At 40.4% G+C, this 19,558-nt stretch overlaps 1 protein-coding gene across 4 annotated transcripts in view; it reads right to left on the minus strand.

The window, feature by feature from the left end:
- Nucleotides 1–6,749: 6,749 nt before the first annotated feature.
- Nucleotides 6,750–19,558, minus strand: part of CDK6 (cyclin dependent kinase 6) — a 254,199-nt gene continuing 241,390 nt past the window's right edge. For all 4 annotated transcript variants that reach the window (XM_066240301.1, XM_066240303.1, XM_066240302.1 and 1 more), the window contains exon 8: nt 6,750–17,718. In XM_066240301.1, the coding sequence (XP_066096398.1) occupies nt 17,572–17,718 (147 nt within the window). In that variant the 3' untranslated portion in view covers nt 6,750–17,571. The remainder of the gene's footprint in view (nt 17,719–19,558) is intronic.

Below are 19,558 nucleotides of genomic sequence, written 5' to 3' on the forward strand. Positions count from 1 at the left end.
GGAATTTTTATTTTTCACCATATCCCTTTCTCTTCTGAGTTATTTTATTTTATGAAAGATTGCTCAGCTAATCAACTCCCCTTTCTCTGACTCGACATTCTCCGTGTAACTTCTGGATGTAATTTTGCCTACACAGACAATAATGACCAGTGAACAGGATTATCTTGTGCTCTTGACAGGTATATTTCTCACTGTAAAAGACATAAAGAAGATTTTTTAAAAACAGAATTTGAATTATAAAACTCAAGCAGCAATTCACTTTAATAAACCTCTGATTCAATATTATTAATGGTTGAAGGCAATGGAAGTTACCAAGTGAAATGACTCAGAAAGGAAAATTTCTGATATTCATGAGAGTTTCAACTGAATCAATGTGTAATAGTTTTACTATAATTCTCCCCTTGTTCCATTCCTGCTGACGTGACTCACAAGCTATAAAAACTTTTGGCCAATTATTTCAGGTTGGCTTTTGTTAGCATTCAAAGAGAATGCCTTTAATTTAAAAAAAAAAATCACAGCTCTACTGTAGTTTACAAACAATAAAATTTATCATTTTAAAATGTACAGTTTGATGAGTTTTTGACAAATGTAAAATCATGTAACCATCACTACAATCAAGATATAAAATATTTTCATTTTTCTAAAAAAATTCCCTTGTGTCTCTTTGCAGTTAATCCCCTTTTCTGTCTTCTAGCCCTTGGACACTACTGATCTCTTTTTTGTCCCTATGATTTTGTTTTTTCTAGAATTTAAATTCCATATAAATGGAATCAAATAGGAGGTAGCGTTTTGTGTCTGACTTCTTCCACTTACAACACCTTTGAGGTTCACTGATGTTGTGTATATCAATAGTTTTTCCCTTTTATGGCTAAGTAGTATTCCGTTGTATTTATAAACAACAATTTGCTTATTCATTGACCTCTTGATGGACATTTGGATGGTTTCCAGTTATTTGCCTATTAGGAATAAAGCTGCTATGAACATTCATATACGTGTTTGTATCTACATGGTACCATTTCTTTCCAGTTAAGTACCTAGGATACATTTACATTGAATTGTAAATGCATTAAATTGTAGAAACATAGAATTGAATTGAAAGTATATATTTAACTTCCCAACTGTTTGAGAAGTGGCTGTATCCTTTTGCATTACTGGGCTCAATGGTGAGAGTTTCAGTTGTTCCACATGTCCACCAATACTTGGTGTGAAATTTGAACATTTTATCCATTCTAGTAGGTGTGTAGTGATATCCTATTGTGGTTTTAATTTACATCTCCTTAACGACTGATGCAGTTTATCTTTTCAGGTTTTGGGTTTATTTATCGTCTTTGGTGAAGTGTCATTTCAAATCTTTTTCCCATTTAAGAAAATGGAGTATTTGTCTGAATACCAATACTTTACCGGAATATGTTTTGCAATCTTTTCCTCCCAATCTGTGGTTTGCCTTTTTATTTTCTTAAGAATGTCTTTTAGCCTGACCTGTGGTGGTGCAGCGGATAAAGCATCAACTTGGAACGCTGAGGAAACAGGTTTGAAACCCTGGGCTTGCCTGGTCAAGGCACATAAACGAAGCAACTACAAAGCAATTAGGAGTTGATGCTTTCCACTCCCCCCACCCTTTCTCTTTCCTCTCTCTAAAATCAATAAATAAGATTTCAAAAAAAAACATCTTTCAAAGAGTTGAAGTTCTAAATTTTGATGAAGTGCCATTTATCAGTATTTTCTATTTTGTGTCTTCTTTTTTTTTGACAGAGCCAGAGAGAGACAGGGACAGACAGGAAAGGAGAGAGATGAGAAGCATCAATTCTTCGTTGAGGTACCTTAGTTGTTCATTGATTGCTTTATCATATGTGCTTTGACTGAGGGTCTACAGCAGAGGAAGTGACCTTCGCTCAAGCCAGAAACCTTGGGTTTCAAGCCAGTGATCTTTGGGCTCAAGCCAGCAACCATGGGGTCATCTCTGTGATCCCATGCTCAAGTCAGCGACCCTGCCCTCAAGCTGGTGAGCCCATGCTCAAGCCGGATGAGCCTGTGCTCAGACCGGCGACCTCAGGGTTTCAAACCTGGGTCCTCTGCATCCCAGTCCAACGCTTTATCCACTTCGCTACCGCCTAGTCAAGCTATTTTGTGTCTTCTCTAAGAAAATTTTGCCTAAACCAAAGTAAAAATATTTGCTCTCATGTTTTCTTATGTTGTGAGATAAAGATCAACATTCATTTTTTTCTCATATGGATATCCAACTTCTCCAGAAACATTAATTGAAAAGATTGTCCTTTCCCATTGAGTGACTATATTATTTTGCTAGAGTTGCCACAACAAAGTACCACATACTGAATGGCTTAAGCAACAGACATTTATTTTCTCACAGTTCTGGAGGCTAAAAGTCCAAGATCAAGGTGTAAGCTGGGCCAGGATCTCTGTAAAGGCTATAGGTAAGAATGTCTCTGTTTAATTTGACTTTCTGTGGCCCCAGGCATTCTTTGATGTGATTGAATGATTGTTTCATATAGTGAAAATTGGGAGTAGGGTGGGGGAGAAATACCTACTAATAGAGGACTGGTTATGTAAATTATAGTATATTTACACAATGGCATGCTATATAGCTAAAACAGATGGTGATGTGTTTATTACTATGTAAAGTAATAAACAAATATTTCCCAAAGCACAACTTATTGAATTGGGTATGCAGCCTGTCTCCAAGGGAAAATTATAGTCACATAGCTTGCACGTATCTATGTAAAGTTATGTAAAACTTTACATAAAACTCATCAAAATGTGATTTGATCAACATGGTGAGATTTCAAGTAATAATTTTCTTTGCAGTTTTGTATTAACTACTTTATGGTGACAGTTACATATGAATTGTCTAGTCCCTGGAAACTCATTCACTCATTCATTCAACACAAACTGAACTTCTCTGTTCGAGGCACCTCTAGACCCTAGAGCAGCAATTGTATTTCTTTCTTATGTGTTATGTGTGATCTTATTCCAGAACTGTTTGGAGCTGACCACACCATTTGCTTCTCACTGGAAGATAGGAATGACCTGATGAAATAAGTTTGTACGAAATATTCCAGAATGCCTGGCACTTGGGGGTTCACTGAATTGCTTGAGAGTACCATTTTTTGCTGCACCCATAGTTAACTGTATCATAATGAAATTCAACAAAGGTCTATTACCATCGACCATCACAACCAAACCAATACATCTTGACACTTCTGCCTATAAGATATCTTTGAGAGTTGAGGCCAGTAGTAGATGCTCAATGAATATGAGTAAACTGACTTTCCTTAGCAGCTTTCTGAATACACTGTTAGAACGAAGTCAGTTTCCAATGGGAATAAGTCCTGGAGACCACAGGAGGTTCAGCATGCAGAACAAGGGTCCCATTTCAAATGCTAATGTCTCCTCTTAGCTGAGAGAGTGCTTCTCAAAATTTTGTACAGGAGAGTGAATCGTATCAAGAGGGATCTGGTGGCAGATCTAGTCCTGTGCAGTTTTTAAAGTCATAAAATGTTTTTGAAGTCAGTTATATTTTTTTAAATTTTCATTCTGTTCTATACCTTTTTTTTAATGTATTTGAAAAATAGCATTTCTTTACTAAGAACATTTTTCTCTTTTAGGTAAAATTGATGCTTGAGGAAGGTCGACCTTGTTTATCTAGCTTTGTATTCTCCCCTTTATACCCAGGTTTCTGGGAATCCCAATTTGAAAAGTGCAGGCTCGGTTATTTTTGTTCTTATCTACACTTAAACAAAGACACAATTTTTGCCCTGGCCGGTTGGCTCAGTGGTAGAGCGTTGGCCTGGTGTGCAGGAGTTCCGGGTTCGATTCCCAGCCAGGGCACACAGGAGAAGCGCCCATCTGTTTCTCCAACCCTCCTCTCTCCTTCCTCTCTGTTTCTCTCTTCCCCTCCCGCAGACAAGGCTCCATTGGAGCAAAAGTTGGCCCAGGCGCTGAGGATGGCTCTGATTGCCGCAGAGCAATGCCCCAGATGGGCAGAGCATCGCCCCCTGGTGGGCATGCCGGGTGGATCCCGGTCGGGCGCATGCGGGATTCTGTCTGACTGCCTCCCCGTTTCCAACTTAAGAAAAATACAAAAACAAACAAAATCAGTGCAAAGGCTGTTAATGGGATGAGGTTCAACGTGAGCAGAGCAGAGATGCCTAGAAGATCGTTTTGTACACTGTATAGAAAAAAAGTAGTCCAGTCCAATCTGGTTGTAGATGCCTATGGATTGTAAACAAGTATAACTATGACTGACCTCTTAATAAATTACAAACTTCAAATTTCATAGTAAAGAGCAAATGCTTGACTTCCTGTATTATCCCTTTTGAATATTTCTTTTGTGTGTGACAGAGACAGAGACAGAGAGAGAAACAGATAGGGAGAGACAGGAAGAGAGATGAGAAGCATCAATTCTTCGTTGAGGCATCTTAGTTGTTCATTGATTGCCGTCTCATAGGTGCTTTGAAGGGGGTGGGGGTGAGGTGTGGGGGCTACAGCAGATGGAGTGACCCCTTGCTCAAGCCAGAGACCTTGGGCTCAAGCTGGTGAGCCTTGCTCAAACCAGATGACTCCGCCCTCAAGCTGGCAACTTCTGGGTTTCTAACCTGGGTCCTCCGCATCCCAGTCCGATGCTCTATCCACTGCACCACCGCCTGGTTAAGCTGAGTATTTCATGTAGTTAAAAAAATTTTTTTCCATAGAGGAAGAGAGAAGGATGGAGATGTCTATGTGTTGTTCCACTTACATGTTCATTGGTTTATGCTTGTAGTATGCCCTGACCAGGGAATCAAACTCACAACTTTGGTGTATCAGGACAACGCTCTAACCAACTGAGCCACTGGGCCAGGACTTTCATGTAGTTTTTAAAATTTAGATGAAATTTAGGGTCTGTTAAAAATAACCAAGGCAACTGTGTGATTCCATACATAGAGGGGACACAAAATTAAGACTCATGGACAGAAATAGGAAACACGAGGTGAATTTAACAGTGAGTGCACCGGGTGCGCGCCCTGGGCCCCAACTTCTGAAGGGCCCCGCAAAATCCAAACTTTACACTTCTTTCTAGTGTAAGGGGCCCAATATTTTCTTCAGTGCTCGAGGCCTCAACTGACCTTAATCCGCCTCTGAATAGGAGTGCAGTGGTTACTAGGGGGAGAGGGAAGGGCAGGAGGGAAGGGGTAGGGGAGGGACATAAAGAGAAACAAATATGTGACAGAGGATGATTTGATTTTGGGTGATATACAACATATCAACTGTCCAAATAATGTGGAGATGTTTGCTCAAAACCTATGTACTCTAGTTGACCAATGTCACCCTGTTAAAATTAATCGTCTAAATAAAAAATTAAAACAAAATATAACCGAGGCAAGTCCCAGTGAGAGAATTCCCAGGGAATTCTGGAGGACTGATGAAAAAAGGCCTGGTATTGTACACAAAGGGGGGGGGGGGATGCATGTATCAGACAGCAACTATTAGTGTGGTGTGGAATCCAGGAACTGCTTGGTCTGTCTGCACCTGGGATATATGTGGCTGAACAAAAATGGGCCAAAATAAACAGAAATGATCGCCCTCTTAAAACCCTTCAGTGGTCCCACACTCCTTTATACGGCACATGGAACCCTTCCGGACATCCCTTCTGGACTCCTTCATACACCGCCCCCACCTTTACTAATTGTTTTCAAACATTAAGTCATGGGTCTCTTAGTGGGGTTGTGAAATCAGTTTGGTGGGTTGCCACCAGTATTTTCAAAGAGTGGAGACAATAAAACAGAAAAGAGAACACATGTGGGACAAGGCAGCATTCTGTGAAATCCAAGTTCCTGATACATGGCCACGCGTGCCCGTGTGTATGTCCCAGACCACGCTGTCAGATTACACTTTTCTCTCTGGGTTATGATCCAGACATCTGCCGGCTACTGCTTCCCGGGGGGGCGTCTCCAGTCCTGCCGCCGCCCTTTCAGGACCGTGTGCCTCTGTGCTCACAACGTAGTTTCTCTGGTAGGACCGGCAGACGTGGACTTGTTTTTGGGAGTCTGCTCAAGCATCATTTCTGATAGGAATCCTGGCTCATGTCCAGGTGATCAGCAACTGGTTCCACAAACCCTTCACAGGCTCTGTAAGCTCAGGACTGCCCATGCCTTACTCATTTTGAGTCTTCAGTGGTTAGTAGGGTCAACTCATAAAAGCCTATTCGATATCTGCTATTGAAGCTCTAAATTCAGGGAGCTATTTACTTTTTTTTTTTTTGCATTTTTCTGAAGCTGGAAACGGGGACAGTCAGACAGACTCCCGCATGCGCCCAACCGGGATCCACCCGGCACGCCCACCAGGGGGCGACGCTCTGCCCACCAGGGGGGATGCTCTGCCCATCCTGGGCGTCGCCATGTTGTGACCAGAGCCACTCTAGCGCCTGGGGCAGAGGCCACAGAGCCATCCCCAGCGCCCGGGCCATCTTTGCTCCAGTGGAGCCTTGGCTGCGGGAGGGGAAGAGAGAGACAGAGAGGAAGGCGCGGCGGAGGGGTGGAGAAGCAAATGGGCGCTTCTCCTATGTGCCCTGGCCGGGAATCGAACCCGGGTCCTCCGCACGCTAGGCGCTATTTACTTTTTAAAGACATTTGAAGCTTGAAAAGTAGCCTCTTTAAAACATATTCTGCTAAAACTTATGTTATCACATATTACTTTACTTCTGGCAATTATATTCACTTGACATTAATAGTAAACAGAAAAACTAGGACAAGTAATTCATCTCCAAGAAAGCAGTTTAAATTGCTGTTTTTATTATTTTTATTTGCTACCAATATTCTTACTGTAAGAATACAAAAAGCATGACAAATATACAAAACATTTTCTTTTGTTTCGGTTTAACTTGTGCATGTGAAAACAATGACCTGGACAGTTAAGAATTAAGCACCAATTCTTAACAAAACAATAAATTTTCCATTATTTGACAATAAATACCTAAATTTGCATTCTAGCACCCAGTAAGACATCCAGTTTCCAAAGGATTATTGATCTGTAACCCTCTGAATTTTCTGACATGTTACCTTTGCCACTGCAGTGGAGACTATCGGCAGTTCTCGCCCTCCAAGTACAAGCACATGCTAGAATGGCTACCTCTGACCTCAGGAACTTGGGGTCATAAAAATCCTTTACTTGAGCTCCTTTTAAAAACAGACTGCTAGTGATGGGGTATTTAATGTAAGTTTTGGAGGTCACTGATTGAAATGTTTTACACTACACAAATACCTACTTTTTAATTTTCTTCTTCAGGGGGGAAGTCTAGATTAACTGGCCTGTGTTTTCATCTACCGTTAGGGAAGGAAGCAACATTATTCAGCTCAGGGTGCTCTGAAGAAGATAATTTTACAGATAAACTTAATGTCCTTTGTTGGGGTGGGGCTCAGGAGGTTTTTCTGTATGGAATGGAGGAATGGTCACTAGAGCAAGACAGTCCTGTCTACACCCCAGGACATTTTTCTTTCAGGACTAAATGGTCGGGGTACGTGGGAAGACTCCCTGTTTAGCACTGCAGCCGCACTAGGACTTGGAGAGCGCAGGGTTTCTGTACCCTGTGGGAGAGATCCCCTGGCGAACCTGTCAGGCCAGTGTGCTAATTCTCAATCTTGTGTACAGAGAAAAGAGCAGAGCCATATCTAGCAACAAACCATCTGCCAACATGTTTGTAAGACTGTGTTCCAGGCAGTAAATTTCCACACTGCTTCTTAAACCTGTGGAACCCAAAGCACCCAAACAGCACTCTGTAGCAACATGAGCAAACGGAATGAGAGAGGTTTTGCACCTTTAAGGAACATGCACCCTTGTAAGTCTGTACCCTGATATTAAAATAGCAGAATGAGTTTCAAGTATGAAGAAATACAGTAAAAGTATAGCCTGTAAATGGGTAGAAAACAGCAGCCTAAAATGTGGTTTGTATTCTGGGTTAGTTTTCTCTTTCTATCACTGCCCAAACTGAATGCTCTGTAGAATAACTTGTTTAAAAAAATCAAGGTATATACAAAGATGCTAAGGGGCACCTGATCGCTGTTGTGAGCACACTGTGTGCCCAGCACCGGAAACCTTCTCTTCATGACGGTGGCCAAGCCTGAGCACACCCGTGATGCCGAAAGTATCTCTCATTATGTCCCTGACACCAAAGAGCAGCAGAGGAGGGTGTAGAGCACCAGAGGGACTAGCCAGGATGGGAGCAGGGAGCACTTCAGAGGGTGGGAGGAGGGGTTGCAGGGGATGGGTGACTTCTGCTGGGCTGGTGCACAGTCTAGATCAGTAACCGATATGCAAGTGCACAATCCCTACATCTCTGGAACTGTGACTTCAAACACAGAAATCAACACATCAAGTGTCCAAATTAAGATATTTTTCTACTCTCAGCACATTTTCTATCATAAGTCAAAAAAGAAAGGCTCACTGGGTATGACGTCCTTGCTGAAACCTGAAAGAAAGTTTTAACTGGGCCCTATGGGAATGCAGAAACACTAAGACACTTTACACATCTCAGAAACGATAACCCTCTGTAACCCTCTAGTTCTAACCTGCACTCTAACAGGAACCGATACTGTGCTTTTCTTAACACATACTGCTCTTCTAGACCAAACACTTGCCATTTTACCTTCAAATCAAAACTTAAAATACCAGAAATGCAACAAGCTCTGAGCCTGTCGGGCACTGTTGGCTAAAATCCCCTTGTTGATTACTGTACACACAATCCTCATTTTTATTAGCAGACTAGATTGCTTCTGTACAAAACCAAGTTGTGTCAAGCATGGAAACTTGGACCTCTCTATCTAACACGTTCTGGAAGCTTCAAGGCACAAGCTGACAGTTCTGCTACTACAGAAAACTCTCACACTGCTCTCCTTTTGATAGTACTACCTGTTCCCACTACTGCACACACCACCAGGGCTCTAAGTCACAAGGGGGAGCTTCTCAAGGCCAGACAAGAGGCACTGCCCAGGCATCTACTGTCTCTCCTTGGCATCTGCTCTGATAATCAGCTGGCAGAGCTCCTAAATTAAGGCAGTATCGGATGCTTTTCTACTTGTAGTTTTTATCTTTGCTATATGTTCACACTACATTATATATTTGATAAAAGAACAACTACAAAGTCCTTTGCTTTAACTCCTTTATATAATAACTAAAACACTTAGACACAAAAACTATCTATAGACTTAAATTTTACCATTATGTTAAGAGGCATGAAGCTTATTTGGGGGCTTAGTCTAATTTTTATTTTCTTAGCTCCGTCAAGACCGTGATAATGTGTTTTAAATGCATATCCTAATGCGGTTTGGTTTCAGTTACATTTTCACAGGACTAGTGTAATACAGAAATAAATAATATAAATGAATATAATAGAAATAATTTATGCAAATGTAGAAAACTTGAAGTAGATATTCCCCCCCTTAAGTGCTGATCCTAAGGGTAATTGATGCTATTCATTCCATGTACTAACTAATGTATTTATTACTTGTTATAGCAAAATAAATGAATGCAAACTAAGTCAAGAACTATAATAGTCACATATACATTGTTGCAAACACAGGACCAAAATGAGAAAATATATAGTACACTAGGGGGGGGGGTTCCAGAAATGTATTATTATTGGAATATGTTTTCATTATTCAGGATTTCAAGGTCAAATTCAGAGTTGCTGATGAGCATAGAGCTATTGCTAGCTAATAGATATTACTGCATGTCATAAAACAAAATTAGAAACTTTCAAGTGAGGGTATAAAGGGTATCTTCAGGACTGTAACCTAAATGCATGAACGGAATTTGGCTAGAAACGACAGAGCTAGAAATTAAATAACTGTGTTGCTCTATGCTTGCTGATTAGTGCTAGTCATAGTTCTTAGTAGTTATATGTACAGTTATGTGCCCCCTTTAAGATAACCTACATTTGTTATTTGCTTAACAAATCAATTCACACAAAAGTTCCTCTAAACAGGAAAATCCCTTAGTACACTAGATCATTTGCTTACATACCTTTCATTACTTGACAAAGAAAAAGAAAGAAAAAAAATTAAGAATAAAAGAGTTAGGAGCTTTTGCCAACGGAGGATGATGCAGAAAATAAAACACATTTTCACAACAAAATTTTTCCAGGCACATCTTTTGCCATCATATATGTAGAATGAATAGAAAATAAAAAAATAAAAAAATCTTTCCTGTGATTATACATCTTCCTTTAAAATCAAACAAACAAACAAACAAACAAACAAAAAAAAACGAGCTTAGACCTTGAGAGATACCTGATAGGCGGCCTCATACAGAGCGGCATCTCTTTATTACCTGAAATTTTGGAGAATTGGGTTGTACTCATTGACGCACAGAGAACACCCGTTTGCGTCTAGGGACAATTTACGTCCGAAGATTGCGGAACAGATGCCTCTGAGACAGCAGCAGGGAACGTGGACCTCGGGCAGTTTCCTGCCGGGTCGCACATTTCAGCACTACCAGGTGAGCGGTGGGCAGGTCCCAGCCAGCCCTGCCCACTGCCACCCTACTGCCGAGGGGAGGGGTGGCAGTGCGGAGCTTTGGAAGTTTTCCCAGCAGGAGGGAAGTTTTGAATACAAGCAAATAGACACAGCTTTCACTTATCACCGACTTCGGTGGGACATGTTTAAGGAGAGGGATGAGAATGACGATATCTCAAAAGGTTTTGGCAGCCCTTAGTGTGTGCGGTATTTTGTGACTCAGCAGCAATCACTGAGACTTGCTGGCTCTTTAGGAAAGTTAAGGCACTATTGAGTTTCTGTCCCTCATTAGGACTAAGCTGCCTTCTGTTATGTTGTACTAAGGACACGCTGAAAAATACTGGAATTTCTTTCTTTCTAAATTTCGGTGACACTACTGAGCAAAGTGCTAACACTAACTAAAATCTGGGGATTAATGGGTCTCGGAGAAGACTTGGGAATTATAACATGAGTATATGGATAGTTATATCTATACTAAAGTTGCCAAGAACTTCACAAATGGAGGAATTAAAGACATGTACATATAGCCCTAAATTATTATGCTCTCATGTTTAGACAAAAATTTAAAAAATTATAATTTCTTGTGAATTTACACCTGTGATTATACAATTGTAAAAATTACCAGGTTTTTTTCAGGGTTATATTTCAGCATAGTCAATTCTTTAAAAAAACAGTTTTGCTATTTTAATAACTGATATGTTCCTTATTTTGTTCATCTGATTTTTAAATAAGAATTAAAAATTCAATGTCTGAAGGCTGCCATAGTAGGGAACGGGGGGAGTGTGATGGCAGCCGATGGGCCTGGAGCACTGGGCTGGAGGCACTGGAGTTTCACACTCCTCACAAAACTGAGTGTTGTCTCTTTAGTAATTGGCCTTTCCATCTTTGAAACTTCTGCACCTAGAGAAAGTGAGGTAATCAGGTACCTCAAAATAATATTTCTTAAATAAATCATGGCCTAGACTTTATGCATTTAAATCATCGAAATGAGACTATTATCCGTCTTTGAGAACAATTTAACTGTAGACAATCCTTTAGAACCTAGCTAACAACTAAAATACCTAAGTTACAGAACAGTATGAAGACTATTAGCCACCCTGAAACACAAGTGCTAGCCAAGAGTTAACTACGTTAAATCATCAAAATGAGACTATTATCCATCTTTGAGAACAATTTAATTGTAGACAATCCTTCAGAACTTAGCTAACAACTAAAATATCTAAGTTACAGAACAGTATGAAGACTATTAGCCACCCTGAAACACAAGTGCTAGCCAAGCGTTAACTATGTGTGGAACAATAAACTTAGAAGTCTTCAGGTATACTTTAAGCCTTGCTCTGATTCCCACCCCCCACATTGACAGCACCACCTTGTGGAATATACTGGAATAAAACAAGAAAGCTCATCTCTTAAGACAGTGTGAATTTTAAAACAGACTTTTAAAACCTCTTTTTCCTACCATATTAACTTCTAATTGCTGTAATAGACTTTAAATAGATGCTTGAAAAAATCCTGTATTTATTTTCAGGTGGATCTTGTTTTCTTCTTGAAGGTCAGAGCACCAATATAAAGGAAACAAGTATATGGATAGAAGTCCATTCATTTATCTAAATTAACTCTCTGGGACTGCTGAGAAATAGGACTCATTTTGAAAAGGCCACTTGCACTTCACTGAAAGAAAAATCCCCAAACAACTGAGGAAAAAGATAAAAACCAGAACCTTTCTTTTTTTGTTGTTGTTTACAAAGGTCAGAAGATAGAAGAGGCCAAAAGAATATTTTTGGTTTATTTTTTGAGAAAGTACCTGTTAGAAATGCTTGAGATATAGGTATGTGAAAAAAGGAGGCTAAAAACTGCATTGATAAGAAATTAAAATGCTATTTTTTCCATGCTTTTGAGGAAAACACCATTATTAATTCTCTGAGGACTTACATAGCATGCCAGTTTTTGGTAGCCTTAAGCTTTTCCAGTGTGGAGAAGGAATATGTAGCTATTGTCTTTTTTTCTCTTAAGATTTTATTTATTCATTTTAGACAGGAGAGAGAGAGAGAGAGAGAGAGAGAGGTAGAGAGAGAGAAGAGAGAAGGGGGGAGGAGCAGGAAGAAGCATTAACTCCCATATGTACCTAGACCAGGCAAGCCCAGGGTTTCAAACCGGTGACCTCAGCGTTCCAGGTGGACATTTTGCCCACTGCGCCACCACAGGTCAGGTTATCTTCCTAATCATATATCTGATTGCTCTGAATGCACACACACATGATAAATTATTTGGATTTCACAAATTTTTTAAAATCCTGGTGGCATAGGGAACACGAGCCTTTTTAAAATTTCCTTTTTTTTTTTTTAAACGGACATTCTTAGGGTTGCATACAAATACGGCTTTATGTGGCTGCTTCTTTCTATGAATCGAGAAAGGAATACAGATAGTTTAGTTTCCTCGGCTCAACTCTTTGGAGTGGCTTCTCCATAAAATTTGGTTTGAACACACCAAGTTTACAGTTGCCAGATGACTTCAATACAATATATTTGTTAGTAAAATATATATCCCTCAAAATAGATTTAGCTTGGAAATAGTCCTCTCTGAATACCGTCATTTTCTCTAGAATTTCCTGTATTGATTGCCTGCTGTTTTATGATTTTTAAAGATTTAGAAATCAGATAACATCTTTATTTTTATAAAATACATTATTTTTGTGTCATAAAAAAAACATGCATTCTTTTGATTTCTATCAATATCTAAGAACTTATATTTCAATATTTTCTTTCCAAAGTAAATATTCTATGGTCTCTATACTAATCCAATTAAGTAATTATAGGGACATATTAACTTTTAACATTATTCTTTCTTGGATCCAAGTATGCAACAAAAGCCTGCTTTTGGAAAATGGGAGCCAGTCTCATGTGCTTATCATAAAAATAGTCAAGTTGTCACTTAAAAGAAGCAATTCTTGGTGATAATATATTTATATTATGAAGCTTTCATGATTTAATTTCCATAATGGAATGAGAATTGCCATTACTGACTGTTAGTCACAACTTTTAAGCAGCTATAATTAGTTAAAAGCTTGATTTGAATACATAATTTAAGATTTAAAATGTTTGGCCCTGGCTGGATAACTCGGTTGGTAGAGCATCAGCCCGAAGCGCAGAGGTTGCTGGTTCAATTCCCAGTCAGGGCACATGTAGGGATGAATCAGTGTTCCTGTCTCTTTCCCCTCTTTCCCTTCTTCTCTCTCTCAAACCAATAAACATTAAAAAAAGAAGATTCAAAGTATTTGATATAATTTAAGTTTTTTCTCATCATTATGAACAATACCACATCCTACAAACTATAAATTTTTCTGTTAAGAGGCGCACATTTTCTTTTAAGACATTAACATCCTGAAATTTTCATTTTTACTTAAAACTGAAAGGCTGAGATTCTATTTTTAGGTGAATATTTTGAACTACTTTTATTAAGTCACCCAGGGCTAAATGAAATGCCTGCCATTCACTGTGTGTTTCCTGAGAGAAAATCGTGAGAATACAGGGGGTGAAATGGGCAGGAGCTTTCTTCCAAAACAGGTTCTCTGCTCCTTGAGTTCACAACCACTTCAAAGTAGAGATGAAGATGAAGTGGGCGCCCCAACGCACCGGATTCTCACAAGCTCCTCGAAGTTGTATATATAAGGTTAGAAGGTTAGGTTTTCATTACCCTTTGCCATGCAATAGCTATGGTGCCTAAGTGGGCAGGTTTCTCCTTTACTCTTTTTAAATTCTTCCCCCATTGATTTGAGAGACAGAAAGAGAGAGAGAGAGAGAGAGAGAGAGAGAGAGAGAGACATCAACTCGCCATTCCACTTAGTTGTGCACTCACTCATTGCTTCTCCTATGTGCCCTGGTCAGGATTGAACCTGCGACCTAGGCGAGCTGGATAATGCTTTATCCACTGAGTCATCCAGCTAGGGCTCTCCTTTACTCTTTTTAAATGTAGGTTTCCCCAGTTCCACCCTGCACAATAGTTCCACAATGTCTGCACCACCAGGACAAAACATCAGATAGAAAGGGTCATGCCCATTTACAGACCAATTCTAGAAAGACATTCAAATGTGATTTCAAATCTGTTGCCGTATTTTTACTGCTGCAATTTGCTTCAGTATAATTCTGAGGCAGCCTGACCTTTTTAGCTAATCACTGCCTAGCCTTTGGCAAAGGTGTGTGAAAACATACGTCACAGAAGAATAAGCTGTATTCAGTAAGTTTGCATTCTCCTCTATGCTTCAAAGAGCCCTCGGGGCCAGTGTGCTTGTGTGGGATCCGGATTTCACAAGCGGTGAGCCTGAAGTAGATGACATAAAACAAGAGACGAATCACTCGAGCGTCACAACCACAACCATGGAAGACCTGGCGACAGACTCTTAAGTTCAGAGAGGCTGAAATGACCTCTCATTCTGCCTCTCAGAGGATAATGTGTCAAGTATTATCTAATACCAAAATGTTGGTGCTTTAAGTTTTTATAAACACTAATGAGAAATGAAACCAAAGCATGTGCTAGAAATAAAAGTTGAGCTCTTGTTCAAAATTCTAAAGAATGCTAAAGCAATTCCAGTTTAGATCAGCTGCATTTTCTTGAGCAAGCTTATGAAACTTTTTGCAAAAGCAAAAACTCAAGTTATATTCACTCTCAGCATGGATACTACCGAAAAGCTCATGACGAATCAGTGCGGTGAGTGTTAAAATTCACTTTCTAGGTCCCAGCTAAAGTGTTTTTGTATTTTGCCCCCAATCTATGGACAGGCAGGACTCATGTTTCCAGAGGGAGATGGTAAGAACACCTTGCGAAGTGCTCTGGGCTCATTATATCTCAAGCATTTCCAGTGATGACAGAACATAACGTCACAATGGAGAAAGTGACACACATTCTTAAGGCCCATCGTCTCATCTGTAGCTTGCTTTAGAAAAATGTCCCTGCTCTGTTCATGATCAAATCACCCTCTGAGGTTCCTTTCCAAAATATCCCCTTTCTTGTCTGCAACACTTAGCTCTCTACGCTAACTGTATTAGTGTAATTAGTCCAACTTCTGGGAGAAGAGAAAAGTAAAATAAAAAAAGAGAAATATCCTGCTCTTCAAGTTACTGAATCAGAACAATGTTAAACAATATATGTATTGAAAACAAATGGTTCCTGATTCAAAAAGTTCTTAAGAAGAAAGCTCCCCTAATTTTTCTCTGGTTCAAGATAGTCATACACAATACTAAGCTGTGAATACTTTAGGAAGGCTTGACTATGCATAAATATCACTAGGAACTTTTTCTACTGAGTGAAGCAATGTCCACTCTTTGAAAATTCTAACCTTAAACATGAAGCTTAACTCTTTCATAAAGTCAAAACATGAGCCAGAAGGCAAAGGTAGCTAAAATTCCCTAAACATACCTAATCTCTGTGTCTCTCAGTTATTAGAGCCCCATGAGCTCTAAGCACAGGTAAGGCAGAGACGGTATGAAATATAAAGCACTACAAAAGAAATGGCACGAAGGAGAGTAAAGCTGTTCACAATGCCCAGGTCAGGCTGGCTCTGCGGAGGGCGGGCGTGTGCACAGGGCCCTGGAAACGAGCACAGCCTGGGGAGGGGAAAAGACTGTTTACAGAGTAAATATTCACTTCTAAAAATAGGTAAAGATATTCCCTCAGATACTACACTGCCAATGTAGTCAATAAAAACACAAAAACACTAGGTAACAGCTTAAAGCAATCTATGTGCGGGAGATAGAGAAGAACCAGTCTTCTACTCGCTGCCTAGGTAGCAACAGTGAATGCCAGGCAGGAAGACTGAATTGGAGCGAGAACATAGGGAACCCTGTCAGGATTGTGGAATTGGAGACACAAGCCATAATCTGACTCTATCCACGAAAGGTTCACTAAAAGAAAGAAAGTGCATGCAAACATCTTAAGCAATCTGTTATTAGTTATGGAATGGCAGTAATGTATATTAGAGGCACTGTAGGATAGATAAATTGGATATTTTGCAAATAAGGCAGTGCATTGTAGAAAAAGTACAGTGTAAATAGGTGGGGAGAAATCGAATGGCAGTTTTGTCTCTAGTCAGAGACCTACTCTCCGAACCAAACCAGGAAACAGTTTCTGACAACTTCCTAAAATAAAAAAACAAAACAACAACAACAAAAACAATAAGGAAATCCATTCCAAACCAAGAAATTAAGGCTTCTTCTACTTTTTGGACAATTTTACCTATTTGAGGTAAACTCCCTAAATCTATAGCAAGTAAGAAAGAGATTTTTTTTCCCAAAAGATACAATAAAGCATATGATACAGGTTAACATTGATTTAGAATGAGTAAATTCAGCTTTCTGAAGAGTAAATAGGATGGGTGCTTTAAAAAATAGGTCTCTTAAAAGATACTAGAATTTCTTTTCCTCTTTGCTGTGTTTATAAAACTTCATCTAGATAGTTTTTACTACTAACACATTTACTACTTTTGGCCAGAAAAGAAATTCTAAGGACCCAGGCTCAACTTTCTAATTTGAGAAGCTCATTCTGGTGAATCACCTTTGGGCAACAGGCGCTTGCTATTTATGGGTCACTTGGAATCTCCAAAAGTCAGTTGTTGTTGTTGACAGAAAGTAACACTTTAAGAGATCAAGAATCACACACACACTCGCTCACGCACCCATGCTCACTACAAAGTACCAAATCAGGTTTGGGCAGCTGCAGAGAGATTACAGCATAACTCGGCTGTGCCCGGTTGCTCACTACACTGGCAGCATTCAAGGTCAGAAAAGTGAAATGGCAGCACAATTGCCTAGCAGCTTCTCTTCTGGAATTTTTCCAGGGTTTTTTTTTTTTTTTTGAAACAGACAGACAGACGAATGAACATAAAGCTGCAATCGCTTTTGCATTGATTTCAAACGGTAAACTAGCCGGTTTCCTTGGAGAAGCAGAGCCTATGCAGAAGAGGCAGCCGGAGAGTCTCCGGCCAGGGGTCTTCAAGCAGCTCTGCAGGGCTTCCTCAGGGAGACCGCCCCTGCCCACGGGGCTCTCCAGGGGACAGCTCAAGGCAGCGGCTGAGAGCTCAGGCCGTATTCATCTCCGAGCTGTTCTGGCCAGGCGGCAGGTGGGAATCCAGGTTCTCCTTGCACCTCTCCAGGTCGTGGAAGTATGGGTGAGACAGGGCACCGTAGGCAGATATTCTTTTGGCTGGATTAAATGTCAAGCACTTCTGTGATAAAGAAAAAAGAAGTGACATTTAAAAAACGTGCTCATATGGCCCTGGCCAGGTAGCTCTCTCAGTTGGTTAGTGTTGTCCTGATACACCAAGGTTGAGGGTTTGACCTCTGGTCAGGGCACATACGAGAATCAACCAGTGAGTGCATAACTACATGGAAAAATAAATCAGTATTTCCCTTTCTCTTCTTTCCCTTTCTCTCTCTCAAATCAGTAAATAAAAATGTTAATAAAAAAAAAAAGCTCAATGTGCTCATAGTTACACATCTTCACTGCCATAAATTACGCTGGTTAATACTGATATCCATTTCAAGGGACACTAAATAAACTGTAGACAGTACTCATCTTTTTATTTTATTTTATTTTTTTAAAGATTTTTTTATTTATTCATTTTTTAGAGAGAAGAGACTGAGAGAGAGAAGAGGGGAGGAGCAGGAAGCATCAAGTCCCATATGTGCCTTGACCAGGCAAGCCCGGGGTCTCGAACCGGCCACCTAGGCATTCCAAGTCCACGCTTTATCCACTGCGCCACACAGGTCAGGCTGTTTTTCTTATCTTTTTTCTTTTTTTTAGTGACAGGAGGGGAGATAGTGAGACAGACTGCCGCATGCACCCCAACTGGCATCCACCCAGCAACCCCTGTCTGGGCCGATCCTTGAATCAACCAAGCTATCCTTAGCACCTGAAGCTGACGCTTGGACCAACGGGTGCTCAAACCAATTGAGCCACTGGCTACAGGAGGGGAAGAAGGAGAGAGGGGGAAGAGGGAGAGAAGGGGGAGAGGGAGAGAAGGGGGAGAGGGAGTCGGTAAGAAGTAGATGGTCGCTTCTCTTGTGTGCCCTTATCGGGAATCAAACCTAGGATTATCTATACTCTGGGCTGATGCTCTATCTACTGAGCCAACTGGCCAGGGCCATCAGTACTCCTCTTATATGTGTCCTTTATTTTATTTTTTTTGACAGAATCCGAGACATGAGAGAGGGACAGACAGGACGGGAGAGAGATGAGAATTATCAGTTCTTCATTGTGGCACCTTTGTTTCCATTGATTGCTTTCTCATATGTGCCCTCACTGGCTCCACCTGAGCCAGTGACTGTGGGGTCATGTCTATGATCCTATGCTCAAGCCAGTGACTCCACGCTCAAGCTGGTAAGCCCGTGCTAAAGCCGGATGAGCCCCCGCTCAAGCTGGTGACCTTGGGGTTTCGAACCTGGGTCCTCTGTGTCCCAGTCCAACGCTCTATCCACTGAGCCACCACGTGGTTAGGAATATATGTGTCCTTAATGTATAAACTGCCCCTCATGAAAAGGCGACACCTTTTGGTTTGCCTGTAGACTTTTACTACCCAGGATTTCTCTGCAACCCATCCAGGTCCTTTAAAATATATTATTATTATTATTGTAGTATGTTTAACTTTATTTAGGTAGTGATTTTTCTAATGCTAGCAAACAGTGCTATCTATATTCAGGGACTTCACCCTAACTTTGAACTCTTCGCCAAAGTTTGTCAATGAGCAGGGAATGGCGGGCGTTGTTCAGGTGTAAAGGGTAATGACCGAACTATTCTGCAAACCAAAACAGCAGTTTCTGACAAATTCCTAAAATCCAAAATAAAACAAAACAACACTAAGGTGCCATACTGGCTAGCAGCACCCTATAAGGAATCCATTAGATTAAATTAAAATCACTAAACTCTATTACAGGCTGTCAACTCAAGTGCAGGTAGAGGGTGAGAGGAGAAGAAGGCGAAACCATGGGACAGCAGTCTCCATTCCCAAACTGCCGGTCCATAACCAATTAGAAAGTTTCCCTAAAACAGCCCAAGTGTCCATCAGT

The sequence above is a fragment of the Saccopteryx bilineata genome, chromosome 7 (assembly GCF_036850765.1).
Source record: "Saccopteryx bilineata isolate mSacBil1 chromosome 7, mSacBil1_pri_phased_curated, whole genome shotgun sequence".
Classification (NCBI taxonomy): domain Eukaryota; kingdom Metazoa; phylum Chordata; class Mammalia; order Chiroptera; family Emballonuridae; genus Saccopteryx; species Saccopteryx bilineata.